Here is an 18,668-nt window from a genome sequence, read left to right as displayed (position 1 = left end):
TCAAAGCAATTTGGAAACTCTTGGGTTGGTGGGCCCAATTCTCTCCATGTACATACAATTTTGTATTCTCCAAAAAGAATCATTGAGCTAGAAGTCAGTTAATGGGAATGAAAGAACATAAGGAAGTTCCAATTGGGGAAGTTTACATAGGCTTCCCCCTTCTTAAGCCAAGAGGAAGAGAGATTTCTTGCATTAGCACTTCATTGGTAAGTGGTACAGTTGAAATCCAATTTAATGTTCTTCCCTATACCATTTGTCTTATCAAGGATAGTTCTGTTTAATCGTTGAAAAACATGTTAACAATTATAAACTAAGGCAAAAAGGTGTTTTTGTTTTTACCTTTCTTTTATTTCTTTATGAGGTGTGGTAAATGGGCAAAGTTCTTGGCATGGTTTCAATTCTCAGCCACTGGCAACCCAGAGAATAGAACCAGAACATTATAGTATCCCTGGGACCATTCCACGATCCTGACTTTTTTGGTTAATTCATGCAACAGGAAAAACCTACAGGAGTTCTGGTTAGGCAATGGTGTGAATATTCTCAAAGGTATTACTGTACCCATACTCGACTGTTCCCCTCAGTGAATTTATTTGATCTGTGTGCAATACTGCCCTAACAACAAATTCTCAGAACTCTGAGAAGGTCCCCTCCAAGAAAACCACACATTCATTTGAAAAGGATGCCACCAGTAGGAGTTGTTTACAGAAGAAAAGCTGAGGGCTAGCTCTGGAGCCGAGTACGGGTCAGGGTAAGGGAGGGAAAGGCTGAGCTAAGGCGGCTGGCGGCCGGGATCCGCCTGCCAGGGTGGCCTTGGCCCAGAGGTTGGGGAGGAAGGGGCAGGTCTCCCCAGCCTTCAGGTGCTAGCCGCGTGAGTGGGCGGAGGGCCCTGGGCGCTTAACAGCACCCCCCTCCCCACTTGGGGAGGTGCGTCCGGGAATCACCCTGGGTCCCGCTCCGCCCCGCCGCCGGGGGAGGAGGAGAAGGGGGAAAGGACGGGGGTGCAGACGGCAGTTCTCTTCCGCTATAAAGGGCCCTGGGCCGCCGAAGCTCGCCTCAGCGTCCTCCGGCTCCGCCTTCGCCGCCTTCCTCCCAGTTTGAGCTCCAGTTCCCGCTCAGGTTCCAATCGACCCTCTCGGGCTCGGCTACTCGGGCTGCACCAGAAGATGGCGGCTTCCGACGCTCGGGCCGACTGCTCTGAAGCGGCGCTGGCTGCAGCCCTGGCGGACGTGCCGGAACTAGCTCGACTGCTGGAGATCGACCCGTACCTGAAACCCTTCGCCCTGGATTTCCAGCGCAGGTACCACCTGACGCCACCTCAGCACTCTTCCCCCCCATCCCCCTTCTCCTCTAAGCGGGACAGACTGCCTTCCAGGCGCGGGCTCCAGGCTCGGGCCGCCCCTCGGCCCCTGTTCGCGCAGGCCCCGCCCCCTAGCGGCCCCGCCTCTTGGGCCCCGCCCCCTACCTTGGAGGGTAACAACTTCTTTGGGTGGGCGTAGAGTTGACCTCGTTACCTGGATCCAGTGGCTTCCAGAGTAGTGGTGTGGTAACTCTGGCCCCCGGACTAGACGTGGCAGCGCTGAATAAACTTCCCTCATCCCTTCTCCCTTCCTTTCATATCCGCGGTTTTGCGCCATTGCGTGCGTGCTTTGGCTCCCAGCGCTAGTTTCCTCCGGTGCGAAACCGAGGGAGGCAAAGCCACTGCAGGTTTTCTGACCTTCCCATTCACAGTGTTGCCCCGTGAATTAACGTGTGCATAGCACCCGGCGTGTGTAATCGCGCGTTTACAATTTTTGTTTATTTCATTGCAAATACTGTGATTTTACATCCAACAGGATTCTTTCAGGCAGTTTTTGTTCTTTCCTTAATATTTCCTCTCTCAGGGAAGATTAAGCGTATCTTGAACACTTTATTCCCCGACCCCGCGGGCCGGCGTTGATGAGTAAACGTACGGCAACGTTTGTCAGCGACATTTGTCTGTGTCTGGTATTGCCATCCCGAAGAGGGAGAAAGGCCCAGAAAGCCAAACTTGTAGAAGCCGATTTAGGAGCCTTAGCTTTAGTTTGTTCCCTATCGTGCTATGTAGTAAATTGTTTTAGCACAGTTAAGTTGCTGGGATAATAATTCTAGTAGCCCGCTCAACTTCAGAGGTATAGTTTTTAAGATTAAAATAGTTGTTATACTAGTGATAGTAGTTACATTTGTGAGATAAGCACATTGTGATTTAATGGTTTCTGCCCATTTAGCCAAGTGACTCCAGGAGGAAAACTACCATGGCAAAAGAATATACATAGTCACATTTTCAAGTAATAGAAAGTGGCCATTATTTATGATTTTATTTATTTATTTGACAGAGAGCACAAGCAGGGGGAGGGAGAGGGAGAAGCAAGCCCAATGCGGGCTCAATCCCAGTATCCTGGTATCATGACCTGAGCGGAACGTAGAGGCTTAACTGCCTGAGCCACCCAGGTGCCCCAGAAAAATGGCCATTTAGTTAGTGGCAAGAAGCAGTATTAGGGGGTCATGAAACAGGGTTGATCTGGAATTTGGGAAAAAAATCTTAAGTTCACGACTTGGAATTGCAACTGTTTATTAAGGATTCCCTATGAACAAAAGAAGTTGGGGACAAAGTTCAATATAACACTTCATTGCAGAGCTTGTATATCCTAATGAATGAGCCCTCCTCAAAGTAGTCACCTTGAGCTGTTGCTCAGTTAATCAGGTTATTGGGCCCATACACAGCCTTATGAAATTGCTTTCAGTATTTACAATTTATGCTTTCAAAGTGACTGAGTGCATAATCTTCATGGTTCAAAATTGGATTTAGAAATAGTCAAAAAATCTTAGAGCAAAAGATGGTGGTCAGACTTTTTTGATGTGCTTATTAATGATGATCCTAATTTATCTGTATGCTTTGTAAATGACAAAGACATTTCTAAAAGAAGACTTGTGGGATGTTTTGTTTGTTTCCCTACCTTCTTTAAAACAAAAAGATCACAGCAGACAAACAACCCTTGTTAAGTGTTTCTTTCATGTAATTCACTTCAACTCCATTGGGATTGAAGCAGTTATGATCCTCTTTCATGGTTTGTCAAAATTAATGGGAGGGTCAAAGGCCCAAATAAGGAAGTGAGGGCAATCCAGTGTCCTTGGTGAAAAGGCTGGTCCAGTGGGCCCTTGTGCCTCACTCTGACCTGGATTCTACTTCTGGACTTGGTTCTGAGTAATTGCCATTTTCCAGCACACATGTTCCATTTAGGCATATCAAGTACTAATTTGGCATTTGGCAGTAGCAATTTTTATTGACTGTTAACATGTGAAGAATAAAAAAATTCTTCCCTCATAAAGTTTGGTCCTGGTTACTTTTTCGATTTTCTGTTTATTTCTAATAACCCACTGGTGCATTGTGTCTTTGGCCTAACATAGATATACAGCCAGTCATTCAGGTGCAAAGTAGAACCTTAAGGAGTGAAGAAAATTTAGGGCACAAACAACGGTATTTAAGAATGGTGGTGGGGGAGTTAGTTTCTTGTCTTTGATGGACTGTCTCATCCTTTCCCAACGAAAGCATTTTCGTTAACAATTCTGTTATGTACATTTGTTGTTCTTGTTTACCTTTTCTGTAACTGTAAGAATGTCAGATCAAGTGTGAGGCTTAATGAATTACTCTGTGACATAAAATAAAAATTAGTACATTAGTGCGTGTGATAGTCCTGATGATGTCTCATTGATTACCTTCTAAGATGGGATTTTCCTTTTGGCTGTCCTTTTTTCACCTGTTATTTATACTGCAATTAGTTGCTGTGATCATAATTTCAAAATCTTGGTGTTTTAAAACAGTAAGATTAATTGTCCCTATATTACATGCCAATGTGTGTCAGTCTCTCTTGGTCATCACTCAAGGATTTAGGATGATGAAAGCTTCGTTTTGAAACATGCTGCTATAATGTTAGCTGTAGGGAATACAGAACATGTTAAACTATGCACTGTTTCTTACAGCTTTTCCCAAAGAGTAACTTCTGCTGATACATTATATTGGCCAGTGTAAGTCAAATGTGACTTTTGAGCCATGTGTGTGAAACAGAGAATTGACATTTGTGAACAACTTAAAGAAGAACACAGTTGCAAAAGCACTTGTCTATACCCTCTGTTTAAAGTTTATATAGTATTTTTAGATTTTAATGTAATACTGATGACAAAACCATGAGGCAGGAAGGGTTTTTATTTTTCATGACTTACAGCTGAAGAACCTGAGATTTGGTCAAGGTCAAGTGCTTAAATTCACGTGGCTGCAGGTGGGATTAATCTTTCTTTCTAGAACTATTTTCAGCAAGTTTCACAAACAGTGACTACTTGGTAATTAGTGGATACCTCTTTCCTTCTTTATCTCTAGCATTGGACATTTTGGGCCACTTCTTGTATCTTTGAAGCCATGAAAATCTTTTGCTTTTCTTCTATTACCTCTGATGGTTTTTCCTCTCTTTCTGACCATTTAACGTAAGAGATTCTCAGGGCTCTTCCCTATGTCCTTTTATGTATGTCTGCTTATATACTTTCCCTAGACATTCTCCTCCATCCCATGGATTCCATTTATGTACTGAGGCTACCCACATCTATCTTCACCCTCAGATCTCCTGGTCTCGGTCATATTTATAAATACCTTCATTTTGATGTCCTAGAAGTGCAAAACTCAACATGCATAAACCAAACTTAGCGTTTTTCATCCCAAACCTGTTTGTCCCTTTATACCCTATCTCTGTGTGTGGTATCTTTATCTACCATCTGCTCAAGCCTAAAAAACTTAACACTTATCCTTAATTCTCACCTCTTCTTTCTTCTTATCTCCAAGTAGAGTTGATTATAGTTCCTAACTCTTTTTCAACTACATGCCACTTTATATTCTTACTGCTATCATCCTACTCAAGTTGCTAACATCTCTAGCCTGGTTTACAAAAACAGCCTCATCGTTGCTCCTCCTTTTCAGATTTCATCAACAATTCCCCGTAGCTTTTAAGGTATAACACAGACTACTTCTCATGATGTGCAAGATTCTGTATTATCCGGTCTCCATCTACCTTTTTAGCCTCATTTTTGGACCTTCCTTCTCACTCTGTACCATCTAACCAGAGGGGGCCTAAGGGTCTAGAGAGGCAACTCAGATGTCAGAGCCATTCTATAAGGGGCACTAAAGTATCACTAGAATAAATTGGAAATATACCCATTTTACGCATGTACCCCTTTTTAAATATTGAAGATTTTCATTTCTTTGTGTGGGCTCACAAGAAGGTAGGGGTCTAGAAAAATCATGAATAAAAGGCAAGAGAGATTAAGAACCGGAAACATTTTTGATTTTTATCAGAAGTGACTCCTGGGGCGCCTGGGTGGCTCAGTCCTTACGTGTCTGCCTTCGGCTCAGGTCATGATCCCAGGGTCCTGGGATCGAGCCCCGCATCGGGCTCCCTGCTCCGCGGGAAGCCTGCTTCTCCCTCTCCCGCTCCCCCTGCTTGTCTTCCCTCTCTCGCTGTGTCTCTCTGTCATATAAATAAATAAAATCTTTAAAAAAAAAAAAAAAAGAAGTGACTCCTTTAGCTCAGTGGAAATGAATTAATAAGTGAACCCTTTTATATATTTTTATTAATATAATTTTCCTCTACCCCATTAAATAGATCTTTAACAAATGTTTAAAGGGTGTCAGTTGGCAATGTGCCAGAATATTATTCTGTGTTGGAAGCCACATGTTTTGGTCTAGACATGGGTCCAGCTGTGCTTTTGTACATGCTGTTTGTTCTGTTTTATGCATACTTTGCTTCTATCTTATATGTTCCTATACGTGCTTCTGGAAGCAGCTTACAGATATATACCTTCCCTGATTTCTCCCCATCCTTATATCTTCTTCCAGCCTGGCTGAGGAGCCTCACTTCTTGTCTACCACCTTGAACACCCCCTCCTAAGGATGTTCATCCACTGTAATGTAGTTGTCTTTCTGCCCTTTTGTATCCCTGGCTAGATCGTTTGCTCCCATGGGTGGGCACTTTCTCTGTATTGTTTACTATTGTCTTCTCAGTCCATAGAACCATACTTGGCTTATAGGAAACAGGATAGTATTTGCATGAATGTGATCTGAGTCTATTTATTTTTCTCTTTTTTCGTAATAATGAATCTCAGGTCAACCTACTTTAAGCTAAAAATGTGGGGAGTGCTAGAGTGAACAGAGAAGAAATGGTAGTTACCAGAGGATTATGTATGATAGTCTAGGGAAGGGAAATATATGTTCAAGTAAAGAGCTAAAGATAACTAGTGAAAATCAAGAAAATCATTATTAATTAGATATTTCCACAGAGCCTAAAGGCTTAGTCACTGAAAGGATATACAGTTCGAGAGAGCCTGATGTCAAATTGTGTGCCCAAGAAGGGGAGGAGAGGTTTTTGTGACCCTAAAAGTGTTACAATTACAGTGAACATCACCATTTTGTTAGAAATGAAAATAGCTTTTACATTGGTACCTAATCAGAGTTAGAAAGTACTTTGGATTTGGTGTGTCAGCAGCCACACCAAAAATTGATTCTCACAGCACAGAAGTTTTATATCATAGCTGCATGATGCACTTTTTTCTCAGTGCCTGGCCAAGTTGTTGGCTCTGAGGAAAGTCAAATGTCAGTGATTCTAGAAGGCAGGGAAAAAAAATCTAAAGATTACAAGATGTATCTTGCCCACTCTTCTGTACTAGTAGATTTATTTGCCCTTTGCAGCTGAGATCTGTACTAACTCCAGTTACTCCCAAATTTTCTACAGTGATGGGCAAGAGGCTCTGACCTCTTTTCATTTTCAAAGTGCCTTAAAATGACTTGATGGAGCATTTTGGTTTAGTTTAGGCTCTGGTGCCTGCTGTACCACCTCCTGAGAAATGACTCTTTATGTGATAACTTCTTAGAGGATTCAGTTCAGCTCCCACCAAGCTGGTCCTAGTTAGTCAGTGAGATGTTAATATAGTCCCTGTGAAATGTCCTATAGTTTTAGACTGATAAGAATATCATGCTGCTGTTATTTGAAAGCATGTATTAAACTTCAATTATACATTTATAGATATTAAAGGAAAACATGAAAGTGTTTTCATTGGAGAGAATTGCTGCTACCAGTTCATTCAAAAGTTAAGTTTATTTTTTACTAAAGAGTACATTCTCTTCTTGTGATGTCTACCTGTCGGTAGATGCTTACCACTGTTTGAATCCAGGGTTCTTTTGTGTTTAACATCCAAAAGCAGCATATTCTGTTTTGTATTTAGAGTAACAGGAACTAAGTACATTAATAAAAGGTAAAACCACATTAAACACATGTTAATATTACAATCTACATTCATTAACTTATTATATAATTACATTGCATCTTATTTGATGTTAAGTTATAGGGACTAGACTAAAACTAGTGTTTTTGATGTTTAAATGATTAGAATAATTTAGATTCTGAATTTAGTTTCTTAACATGTAAAATGGGAAAAGGTATAAAAATATTGCTGTGTATATGTTGCAAAGTATAAGGGCAAGATGAAGCTTGAACTTGAGCTCTCATATGTGCTAATAGCTTTGAATCTGAGGGCAAATTAATCAACCTCTGTGAACCTTAGTTTCTTTTTCTGAAGGATGGGACCTACCTTCTAGGAGTGTCCTGAGGACTAGGCATATATTAAAGATCCTTAGTAAGTAAATAATAGTTATTTGATGATGATAATATTATAAGCAAAATAGCCTCCCATCATAAATATTCACTAGGATATTATTTTCAAAAGATTTTATTTTTGTTAGCTTCTTTAATGCTGTATCCTGAAATCAACCATCAGGTAAGTAACATGACTAGAAGTTCTCCACAACTCTTCCATTTTGTTGGATGGCATCTTTAGGGGGTTCTTTCTTTTTTTTTTTTTTAACTTAATTTAATTTTATTATGTTATGTTAGTCAGCATACATTACACCATTAGTTTTTGATGTAGTGATCCATGATTCATTGTTTTCATATAACACCCAGTGCTCCATACAGTACATGCCCTTAGGGGGTTCTTTCTTTTTTCCTAGTAGAGCCATTGTGTCAATGAGGTGAGGAGGTGGTAATTTTAATCACAGTCTAGTATACAAGGAAAAGAATATGTTTAAACTTGATCCTTAATTTGGAGAGGAAATGAGAAGGCAATTGCCTGTGTTTACTATAAGCTGAAGGCAAGACGAGTCCCGGATATAATGAGCACAAAGGTCCCTTTAGAGAGAGAGGTAACTGCTAGCCTGCTGAAGCTCACAATCACTCTTCTTTTGATCTTCCTTTTCCATCTTTTCTCGTCTTTCATCTGACTGCTAACTGTTCATATTCTTGGGCATCAAACAGCTACAGGGATTTTCTTCCTCCTGAACTCTGGATGGTTGGAGGAATGGTCATATCAAGTTTACTGATAAACAGGAATAACTTTGAAAATAAGAAAAAATATATAACAGCAGCTTAAAAGTTTGAAAATGAAAAAATTGTCCAGCAGAATCTGAACATATAATCTATTAGTAAGAATAAAATTTAAGTCCTGTATCTTGCCTTGTCTTTTATCTCTCTTTACTTTATGATTATAGTTATTTTCAATATGTTTGATTTTGCAATGAAATGCATAAAACAGAAAAATGGAATATTCATGTGTGTTTTAGTAGATCCATTGAACAGAAATTACAATGAGTCACAGTCTCTGGATATGTACTCTAGGTCTGTAATCTAAAATATGATAATCAGAGAGACGCCTGGGTGGCTCAGTTGGTTAAGCGCCTGCCTTTGGCTCAGGTCATGATTGTGGGGTCCTGGGATCGAGTCCCAATTCGGGCTCCTTGCTCAGCAGGGAGCCTGCTTCCCCCTCTGCCTCTGCCACTCCCCCTGCTTATGCTCTTTCTCTTTCTGACAATTAAATAAATAAAATCTTAAAAAAATAAATAAAATATGATAATCAGAAACCAAGTACACAGGTACACTTCTTGTATAGGTAACCTTGAAGTTTTCCAACTATTTAGCAAGTGAGAATTAAATATTTCTTTTACCAATGAAATCATATGTTACTCAATATCATATCTAATTTATTTTCATTTTCATAAATTATAAACAACAGCCACAGGCTATATTTAATTATGAATCACAGAGTAATACAGGTACATTCTCTGTTACAGAAGCATAATAAAATCAGTTATGCATGTAGGTCTATGTAACAGAAAACCCAATGTGCCCTCAATTAACAGAAAATCCCACAAACTGAGTTATTAAAGTAGAACTTTGTATCTTTCACAAAGAAAGAGAAGGTGAATGGTTTGGGCTTTAGCACTGAGCCATCCTTTATCTTTTTACTGTCTTTTGCCCATGGTCTTTATTCTTATGCTTAGAAGATGGCAGGGCACATGTAGGCCCCACATTTGTCTTCCTAGCAGGAGCACGTTCATGCCAGTTTATCCTGTCCATTTTAGCCAAGCATATGTTAAATTTCCTGTTTACAAATTATTGACCAGAACTGTCCCATGGTCATTCTTAGCTGAAAGTGAGCCTCAATAATAAAGGCTTTTCCTTATATACACTTTCCTGAGAAAAGTCCTTTGGCCTCACCTGTCAGAGCATCCCAGAGCTCTTTCCTTTGCTCCAAAAAGAACACTTCTTCTGCCTAAGGTGAAAAGTCTTAGTGAGACTATATGTTGTAGTTCCCTAAAATCACATCTGTGTACAAAACCTTTTGAGCAGAACCCAAATGTTTTCATTTCTCTCAAGAGAAGTCTACAGCCACATCCCTCAATATCACCAATCTCTGAGTTATGGCTTTTGCTTTTCTAAACCCGATCTGTATTTTTTCCGGATTTTTTTTCTTAGAGGAATATAGAGACTTTTGACTGCTCTGGTCCAAAATGAGCGGATTGGATCTCCTCAGCTACCTGGCTCCAAGACTTGGGAACACCACTATCTTTTCCTTTTAATTTCACAGATATATTACTCTTAAAAAATAATGAGAATATTTTGAGAGGAAATGAGTTTGTCGATTACTAATAACTTTTCATGTATTCTTGGGTTCATTAAAAAATGATCTGATTTATCTTTAAGTTATATCGTATTTGTGAGGTTAGAAAGAAGAACTAAATTAAAGATGTCAGTTAGGGTGCCTGGGTGGCTCAGTTGGTTAAGCGCCTGCCTTCGGCTCAGGTCATGATCCTGGAGTCCCGGGATCCAGTCCCGCATCGGGCTCCCTGCTCGGCAGGGAGTCTGCTTCTCCCTCTGACCCTCCTCCCTCTCATGCTCTCTGTCTCTCATTCTCTCTCTCTCAAATAAATAAATAAAATCTTTAAAAAAAAATAAAGATGTCAGTTAATTTACGCTCAATTGTTAAACAAATTGTCTTTTGTTATCTAATGACCTGCTCATTTATGAGGCTTTAACAGTATACCTTCCTATGTTTTTCTTTTGAAAGCTTGAGATGTGTGACTGTCATTCTCACAACATACTTAGCACAGACTTTTTATATAAATATAGGATTTTATCATCATAGGCAAGTTTAGTGTTTTGTCTTTGATAATAGGACTAAAGAGCAATCTGTGGAAGAGTGCCAATTTCTCTTTGGTGTCAGAGTAGAAGATCATTGCTGAGTCTGGGGTCATAATAGGTTTTCTGTTCTAGGAGGTTATAGGCCTACCCTCCATGATTGTTCTGTACTATTATTTAGATCATGAGTAACTAATGTCTGAGTTACTATCGGTTTTTAATTGTTTTACAGTCTTCTCTCAAGAGGATTGGTTATTATTCCAGGATTTTGGAAGTTCACAAATGAGTTCATGTTTGTCATTTCCATATTTTTTTTTTCCTAGCTCTGATCTTTCTGCACTAAAAATCTCTGATACGTTTGTTATTTGTACATTTTTGTTGTTGTTTACACATGGGAGTCTTCCATCCTCTTGACTGTTTCAGTTGGCAGTGTTATGTTGGTTGTTTAAAATTAAAATTGTGCTTGCTAGCGATAAGAGTGTAATGAAACTAACAGATCTCTTTTTGCTTCACTTCCCTAAGGTGCCCTTTATTGAAAACTATATGCTATCCATGCAGTATTAGGTAAACCTCTACTCACAAATGCAACACGTAAGCAGGAGGTACATAGAAACAAGAGTATTAAAATAACTGAAGTTTTGTTGTAGCAGATCCAGAGTACCTTTAGAGCTAGAAGACTTTAAAAACAAACAAAAAAATATGAGCCAAAAAAAAAGAAAAGAAAAGGTTAGAGAACATTTAAAAATAGAGTGAATTTAGAGAACTGCAAATAGTATTAGACTGGATTTAAAAAAGAAATATTTTGAAATAATTATAGATTAATAGGAATTTGCAAAATAGTTCAAAGAAAGAAGGCTCTTGTACCCTTTCTCAAGCTTGCCCCCATGGCAATATTCTTACATAACTATATTGCAGTCTCAAAACAGGAAGTGAACGTTGTTACAATCTACAGCCCTCTTTCAGATTTCATGAGTTTTTTTTTACATGCACTTATTTATGTGTATCCACTTTTTCTCAATTTTACCAAAAGTGAATGTTGTAAAAAGTATATGATTTAACCACCACCATAATGATGATATGGAACTATTACATCCAAGGCCCTAAAGGAACGCCCTCATTCTTTTATACTCACACTATTCCCTTCCCCCATCTCTAAACTTTGGCAGCCAGTGGTTTGTGTTCCATCTCTATAACATTTTTTTTTCATTTTTAGGATGATATGAAAATTAAATCGTACAATATGCAGTCTTTGATGATTGACTTTTTTTCACTCAGCATGATGCCCTTGAGATCTATCCAAGTTGCATAGATCAATAGTTTGTTCCTTTTTGAATAGTATTCTACTGTGTGTATGTACCACAGTTTATCTGTTTACCTGTTGAAGGACCTATGGATTATTTCTAGTTTTTGGCTATTAAAATTATTGCAATAAAGTTGAGATGTTAATATTTACATATGGGTTTTACTTTTCTGGGAGAAATGCCTATGAGTGTGAATGCAGGGTCATATGGCGAGAATATGTTTAGTTTTTGTTTTTTTTTTTTTTTAGATTTTATTTATTTATTTGAGAGAAAGAATGAGAGAGAGAAAGCACATGAGAGGGGGGAGGGTCAGAGGGAGAAGCAGACTCCCTGACAAGCAGGGAGCCCGATGCGGGACTCGATCCAGGGACTCCAAGATCATGACCTGAGCCGAAGGCAGTCGCTTAACCAACTGAGCCACCCAGGCGCCCCGAGAATATGTTTAGTTTTATAAGAAATTGCCAAACGTCTCCATAGTGTCTGTGCCATTTTGCATTCCAATCAGAAATATATGCGAGATCCAGTATATCTGCATCCTTGTCAACATTTGGTATCGTCACTTTTTTTAATGTTAACAGTCCTGATAGGTGTATAGTGATAGATCATTGTGGTTTTAATTAGCATTTTTCTAATAGCTAATTATGTTGAAAATCTTTTAAAGTGTTACTTGCCAGCTATAGATCCTCTTTGGTGAAAGGTCTTTTCATGCCTTTTGTCCATTTTCTAATTGGGTTGATTTTTTTTTACCTTTGAGTTTTGAGACTTTTAAAAAATGTATTCTAGATATAAGATCTTTGTCAGATATTTGTTTTGCAAACATTTGCCTTTTCATCTTCTAAAGAGGGTATTTAACAGAAAAGTTTTTAATTTTGCTGAAGTCCAATTATTGATTTTTTTGTTGTTGTCCTATGGATTGTGCTAAGAGCTCTTCGCCTAGCTCTAGGATCTGAAGATTTCCTCTAATGTTTCTCCTGGAAGTTTTATTTGCTTACATTTTACATGTAAGTCTATGACCCATTTTGAGTAAATTTTTATGTGAGGCTTGAGGTTTAGGTTGAGATTTATTTTATTGCCTATGGATATTTGATTCTTTTTTAAAGATCGTAAACTGACAAACTTGTATTAGAAAGTGACCTGGCCAAAAATAAATTGGTGTTTAGTTAGGTGTCACTGAAATATATGAATGATGACAATTGTCATCTTGTGTTACAGTTTATTCAATATTTAATTTTCATATTTTTTCTTATGCCATAGCATTAATTGATTTATATTGTAAACATATGCAGATTGAATTTTAATTTGACTTCTTAAGGTTTGTCTTATTTCATGCCATAGAACCCACCTGTTTGTCGGTATCACATATTGTTCAGTTCTATATTATAAAAAATACTGCTTTTTAAAACAAAGTTTCAGGGGCGCCTGGGTGGCTCAGTCGTTACGCGTCTGTCTTCGGCTCGGGTCATGATCCCAGGGTGCTGGGATCGAGCTCCGCGTCAGGCTCCCTGCTCTGTGGGAAGCCTGCTTCTCCCTCTCCCACTCCCCCTGCTTGTGTTCCCTCTCTCGCTGTGTCTCTCTCTGTCAAATAAATAAATAAAATCTTTAAATAAATAAATAAAACAAAGTTTCATTCATTTTGTCTGTTTACTTGGCTTAAATAACAAGCAAACCTTCAAAAAATTTTTGTTATACTTTTACTTGTAGGAATGAATGTGTTAAATCTTAACTAAAATTATGTTAATATTCCTTAAGATTAGCTGCTTTTTATCTAACTGAGATTAGCCTTTGGTTTATTTCAATCTTAATATTTACTTTGATGTTTGTCAGATTCATTGTGCTATTACTATAATAGAAATCAGAGCATGTCAATTTCCAGACAGAAATTGCTTAGATGTTGAGAGATGAAAGTTCTTAGCACATTATTTGGCAAAATTTGTAAAATTTATGAGTAAGATAGCTAAAAATTTACCCATCTTTAAACAGAAAAGTAAAGTGGAACTTTTGAGGATTTGTTCATTCTAATTACTTGCTGTGATGAATATGAGGCACTGAGTATCTAAAAGAGACTTCTGCCAACTCTACCGATAAGTTGTCATCATCACAATAATAATAATTACTATTACAATTTATGTACACATCATTTTATGTGCACTGGGTCTGAGATCTGCATTTCTAAGAAGCTCCCAGCTGATGCTGGTGCTGTTATTTCACAGTACTTTGATTAGCAAGGCACAGCATGACCTCAACCTCAATTTATTTTTTTATTATTATTATTTTTAAAGATTTTATTTATTTATTTGACAGAGACACAGTGAGAGAGGGAACACAAGCAGGGGGAGTGGGAGATGGAGAAGCAGGCTTCCCGCCGAGCAGGGAACCTGATGCGGGGCCTCGATCCCAGGACCCTGGGACCATGACCTGAGCCGAAGGCAGATGCTTAACGACTGAGCCACCCAGGCGCCCCCCAACCTCAATTTAAAACTGAGTTAGTAATGGGCCAAATTTTATTCTATAAATATTTAAGTTATATGTTGTAATTTTTTGAAAATAAATTATTTATACACATATACTTTACCAGATTTTTAATTTTATAATGGTCACGATGTTTTTTTCTATTTACAGTAGGTAAAGGGAGTTTTATTTTATCATTATCAGAGTTACTTTTTCTCACAGCTGAATTGTGAGTTTCAATGTTGCATATACTTCTTTAGGATAAGATATAGAAAATGTCTACATCGAGAAAAGTATTCCCCACGCTGGTGTTCCAGGGTATATGTGCACATCTGAGTCATAGGCTGTTTTATTAATTTGCTTATTTAGCAAACCTATTTTCAACATCTTCATTGTCCCAGGCATTTCTCTATGTGATAGTAGGACAATTATGAGTGAAGTAGGCTTCCTCTCTGACAGGAGCTCTAACTGGGGAGATGAACGAATAAATGCAGTTATAGTAGATATTTGTGCATAAAATTCAGTATAAGACAGATGAAAGCATATCCTGTTCTGTTAAGGAAGGGGAGTATGTACCACATAGAAGTTCATTTGAATTGCCTGAAATTCTTAAAATCATTTCTCTGTAAAAGAAGGACAGAGTCTTGACGAATGTGGACAAAGCCTGAGACTTTTTTGGAAGGTGTCAAAGAATATGATAGCTAAAACATTATTCTTTATTAAAACTATAATGCAGTAATCATTGTGACTTCAAGACAGTTTTTGTTGCTTTTAAGTAAAAGTTTACTCGCAAAATGGTTCAGTTGCAAAATATGCTTGTGTAAGAATTGCCACATTGTGTAAGAACTGAAGCCTTTAAAATAGGTCATAAATCATATTTGATAGCCTGTTAGCATATTTCTTTAACAGAGAAACACATTTTGGAAGGGATTGTGGACTCCTTTTAGAGGGCAATGAAGCAATTCCTAAGTAAGCTAAGGGCACCCATTCCTGAATGAGTCAGGGAGATATTTTAATGATTGTCACCCAGTCAGGAAGGTCTCAGAAATGCACATGAATGCTGAGTGCCTCCTCCTGACCCCACCCTAAGTGTCTCACCTAGATCAGCACTACTCAATAGAAATATAATATCAGCCACATATGTAATTTCAAATTTTCTAGTAGCTACATGGGAGAAGATAAAAAGGAATGGATAAAATTACTTTCATAGTATATATTGTTTAACCCAGTATATTCAAAATATTATATATTTGGAAGAAGAGTTTTTCTAGAAAGAGTTGGTATAACTGATAAAGACAATGAAGGGAAAGATTGAGGGAGAGAGGTTCAGTCAGCTCTGTGTTCTTGACAACGGTGGGAAGTATTCCCATGGTGATTCTGAATTTGCCTAAGAGAGGGAGTCAGCAATTATTGACTGGTGACTTGTTTTTAATACTTAATACTTGAAGAGAAATATAAATAGGGGATGTCGTAAGTGTAAACATGGAGATATGCCACATACTTAATTAACTGGAGCCAACTAGGTGGTCATGTCTTCCCCAAGTGATTTGACATGGCTTGTCCACAGGGCCCTTTTCATTTAGATGATTCTTACTTATCTCGTATTTTCATATGCTAAATGCATTACATCTGTCCCATAAAGCAAAAACAAGCACAAAATGAAACTAAACAGCCAAAGTAAATCTGGTCTTTCTTGATAAAGTGAAATTAGGTAGCTCCTCTGTGCTGTAATGGTCCTGGACCTTCTAGGATGTGCCAGCCTTACTTTGACTCAGCCAATGATATCTGTTCCTAACGTTGTTGGCCTAAAATCTAGCTTATTTGCAGTGACTCATTATGACTTGCATTATTCCAGAGTTGGTCTCTGCTTGTAAGAGTGAAGGATTGGAAGGATTGCTCCTTGATCACTCTTGAAACATGTCTTGTGGGTGGGTGTGCATGCATGAACATGAGTGTTTTGTATTTTATGCCCTTTTCTTTGTGACTTGCTTTTCTTATTTTGTCTACATGGTAGTTTCTTCAGTATTTATGCTTTTTATTTATTTTGCTCCTGCTCACTTTTCATACTTAATAGTTACCCCTGTAATAATAAAAAACATTACTGTTTATAAAAGCATTTGTGGTCATGAAGTGCCAAATTCTTCCAATGGAATGCTGTTTCCTTCTCTCTTTAGTGTTGTGTTCTCCTCATTATAGCTGCTCAGTACATGCTGACTCACTGTGCACCCCTGGGATGCTGGATGTGTGTCTTGAATTTAAGAAGAGAGGAATATATTTAGGGAACACATTATTGTCTTTTAGCTGTTTTCCAGAGAGCTTAGAATAGAGGTTTTTATTCAGGGCGTGCTTTGCAAGTAGATGTTGACTGGGGGTCTGGTCCAGTTTGTTCCGTAATATTAGAAATACAGAAATATTTATTACCATCGTTGTTGGAGGGTCCCTAGAAACACTTGAAAGTAATTCTTCTATTATGTAGTGGCCTGTGGTGGGCAAAACCTCTCTCACATACAGCTTAACCTTTCTCATGTCTAATACTACTCATGAAGAAGATTGTAATTTGTGCATTGTGCTTTTATCAGGTTGCTGTTCCCAATGCAGTTAGTGTAATTTTTCATTTCCTAACCGTCCTCAGGCAATTCTATTTAACATGCTTTCTATTTCAGAACATTCTCCTATTTAAAAAACTTCTTTCGCCTCAGGCCCAACATGCTTTTCCAGCCAGGCCAGTAGTAATTTCTATCCTTGCTGGCTTCATTCACCTTCACTGTTAAAATTTTATATAGATTTCCTAGGAATGTCTTTTTTTTTTTTTTTTTTATGGCGTAGCAAATGCTGGGATGCGTAAGCCTATTTGTTGATGTTAGTTTGTTTTACAAAAATACTATTTTTATTACTAAGGAGAGGAAGACATGTCTAGTTTTTATTTTTTTTCAAATCTGTGTTAGTTTGTTAGATTGTAAACTAGATCTTGTTTTCTTAATGAATAGAATTTTAACTTTCCACCTGAACTTTTAAAGCTGTCCACAAAATGTGCTTGAACAACAGTATTAACACTAGAATGAGAGGCTGTTTCACTGATTTAAAAAAAGGGGCTCATTCAAGTTCATTTAATAGTTAGCAAATTCCTTTTTAAGGTAGTCTCTTGAAAGTGAGTGAAACAAATTATCTGGATTGCCATCCCGAATGATCATGATTTCAGGTTGATTTCGGCTTGAGATAAAGCAGCACTGTAAGTTGAGGCTCTTGAAAGTGCTTTTGGTATTCAGTAATAATGATATACTCCGGAGGGATTTAGGTTTTTAATGGGGAGAGTCTGGTAAACTGAGGCATCCAAGAGAAAGCCTTTGTTATCATTAGCCACTCTTACACCAAAGTAGATTTTGAAATATCTATTACAATATCAAGTGTTTCAAGTGACTGTAGGGAATATATAGAGAGATCTCAGTTCTAAAATTTGAACTCTGACTATGATATAAATATGTATTACACATTTGTATATACACACATATTATATGTGTGTTTGTGTGTATAATGGCGTTTGTGTCGTGTCTCATCCAAGTCGGAATAAATGTTTTCCTATTCACTGTGCTGGTTGGTATCTGTGTAGAAACATGGCAGAAAATGGGGATTTTCTTCTCTTTGGGGATAGTCATCATAGTGTTAAAAAGGAGAAAGGAAGAGTACTTCTTTTTTTGGGTTATAGTTTGCATTTTAAATTTCATTGCTGTTCCTCTCAACTTCCATCTGTGTTGACATTTGGGAATTTTGTCGTTGCTCTTTCTCAAGTAGAGTGGAAAAGCTTAAAACAGAATTTACACTTTAAAATACAACGGAGGCTCTATCACAACGTGATTCACTCCAGGTCTGAGTACTTTTTCTTTGGCCAAAAAAAAAAAAAAAAAAATGTTGTTGAACGAAATATTTCTCAAGCTTGTAACGCTACTCATTATGATATATTATTATATCATATATGATATGATATATCATATATGATATATTAATGCAAACTGAGCCGTTTGCATTAATGGAAAGTTCTGGCTGGAAATACAATATAAATATTAAAATTTTAGGCACTTAATATTTTATGATATCAAAGAGATGTTTTCATATGGATATATTGTGAATTGATTGCTATTAATGACATTGTGGTTTTATTTTATTTATTTTACTTTATTTTTTAATTAAGGTTCATTTATAACCTTGGAAATAGTAAAAATGTGGATGAGATGCAAATAGCCAGAAACAGATTGGGTGCTGTATGATCTTTTTTTTCCCCCTTAACTTTCTAAGTTCCGGTCGGTTGGCATTCATTCATTCTCTCTCTCTCCCTCTCCCACCCCTCCACCGTGTGTGTGTGTGTGTGTGTGTGTGTGTGTGTGTGTGTGTGTGTGTG

At 37.9% G+C, this 18,668-nt stretch overlaps 1 protein-coding gene across 1 annotated transcript in view; it reads left to right on the top strand.

Annotated features, from left to right (window-relative positions):
• The first annotated feature begins 972 nt into the window (after window positions 1-972).
• The window catches only part of GBE1 (1,4-alpha-glucan branching enzyme 1), a 279,857-nt gene continuing 262,161 nt past the window's right edge, over window positions 973-18,668 (top strand). The window contains exon 1 of the mRNA XM_021689411.2: window positions 973-1,297. Within this exon, the coding sequence (XP_021545086.1) occupies window positions 1,164-1,297 (134 nt within the window). The 5' untranslated portion in view covers window positions 973-1,163. The remainder of the gene's footprint in view (window positions 1,298-18,668) is intronic.

This window comes from Neomonachus schauinslandi, chromosome 1, assembly GCF_002201575.2.
Source record: "Neomonachus schauinslandi chromosome 1, ASM220157v2, whole genome shotgun sequence".
NCBI classification, from domain to species: Eukaryota; Metazoa; Chordata; class Mammalia; order Carnivora; family Phocidae; genus Neomonachus; species Neomonachus schauinslandi.
This window is presented reverse-complemented; position numbering and strand designations above follow the sequence as displayed.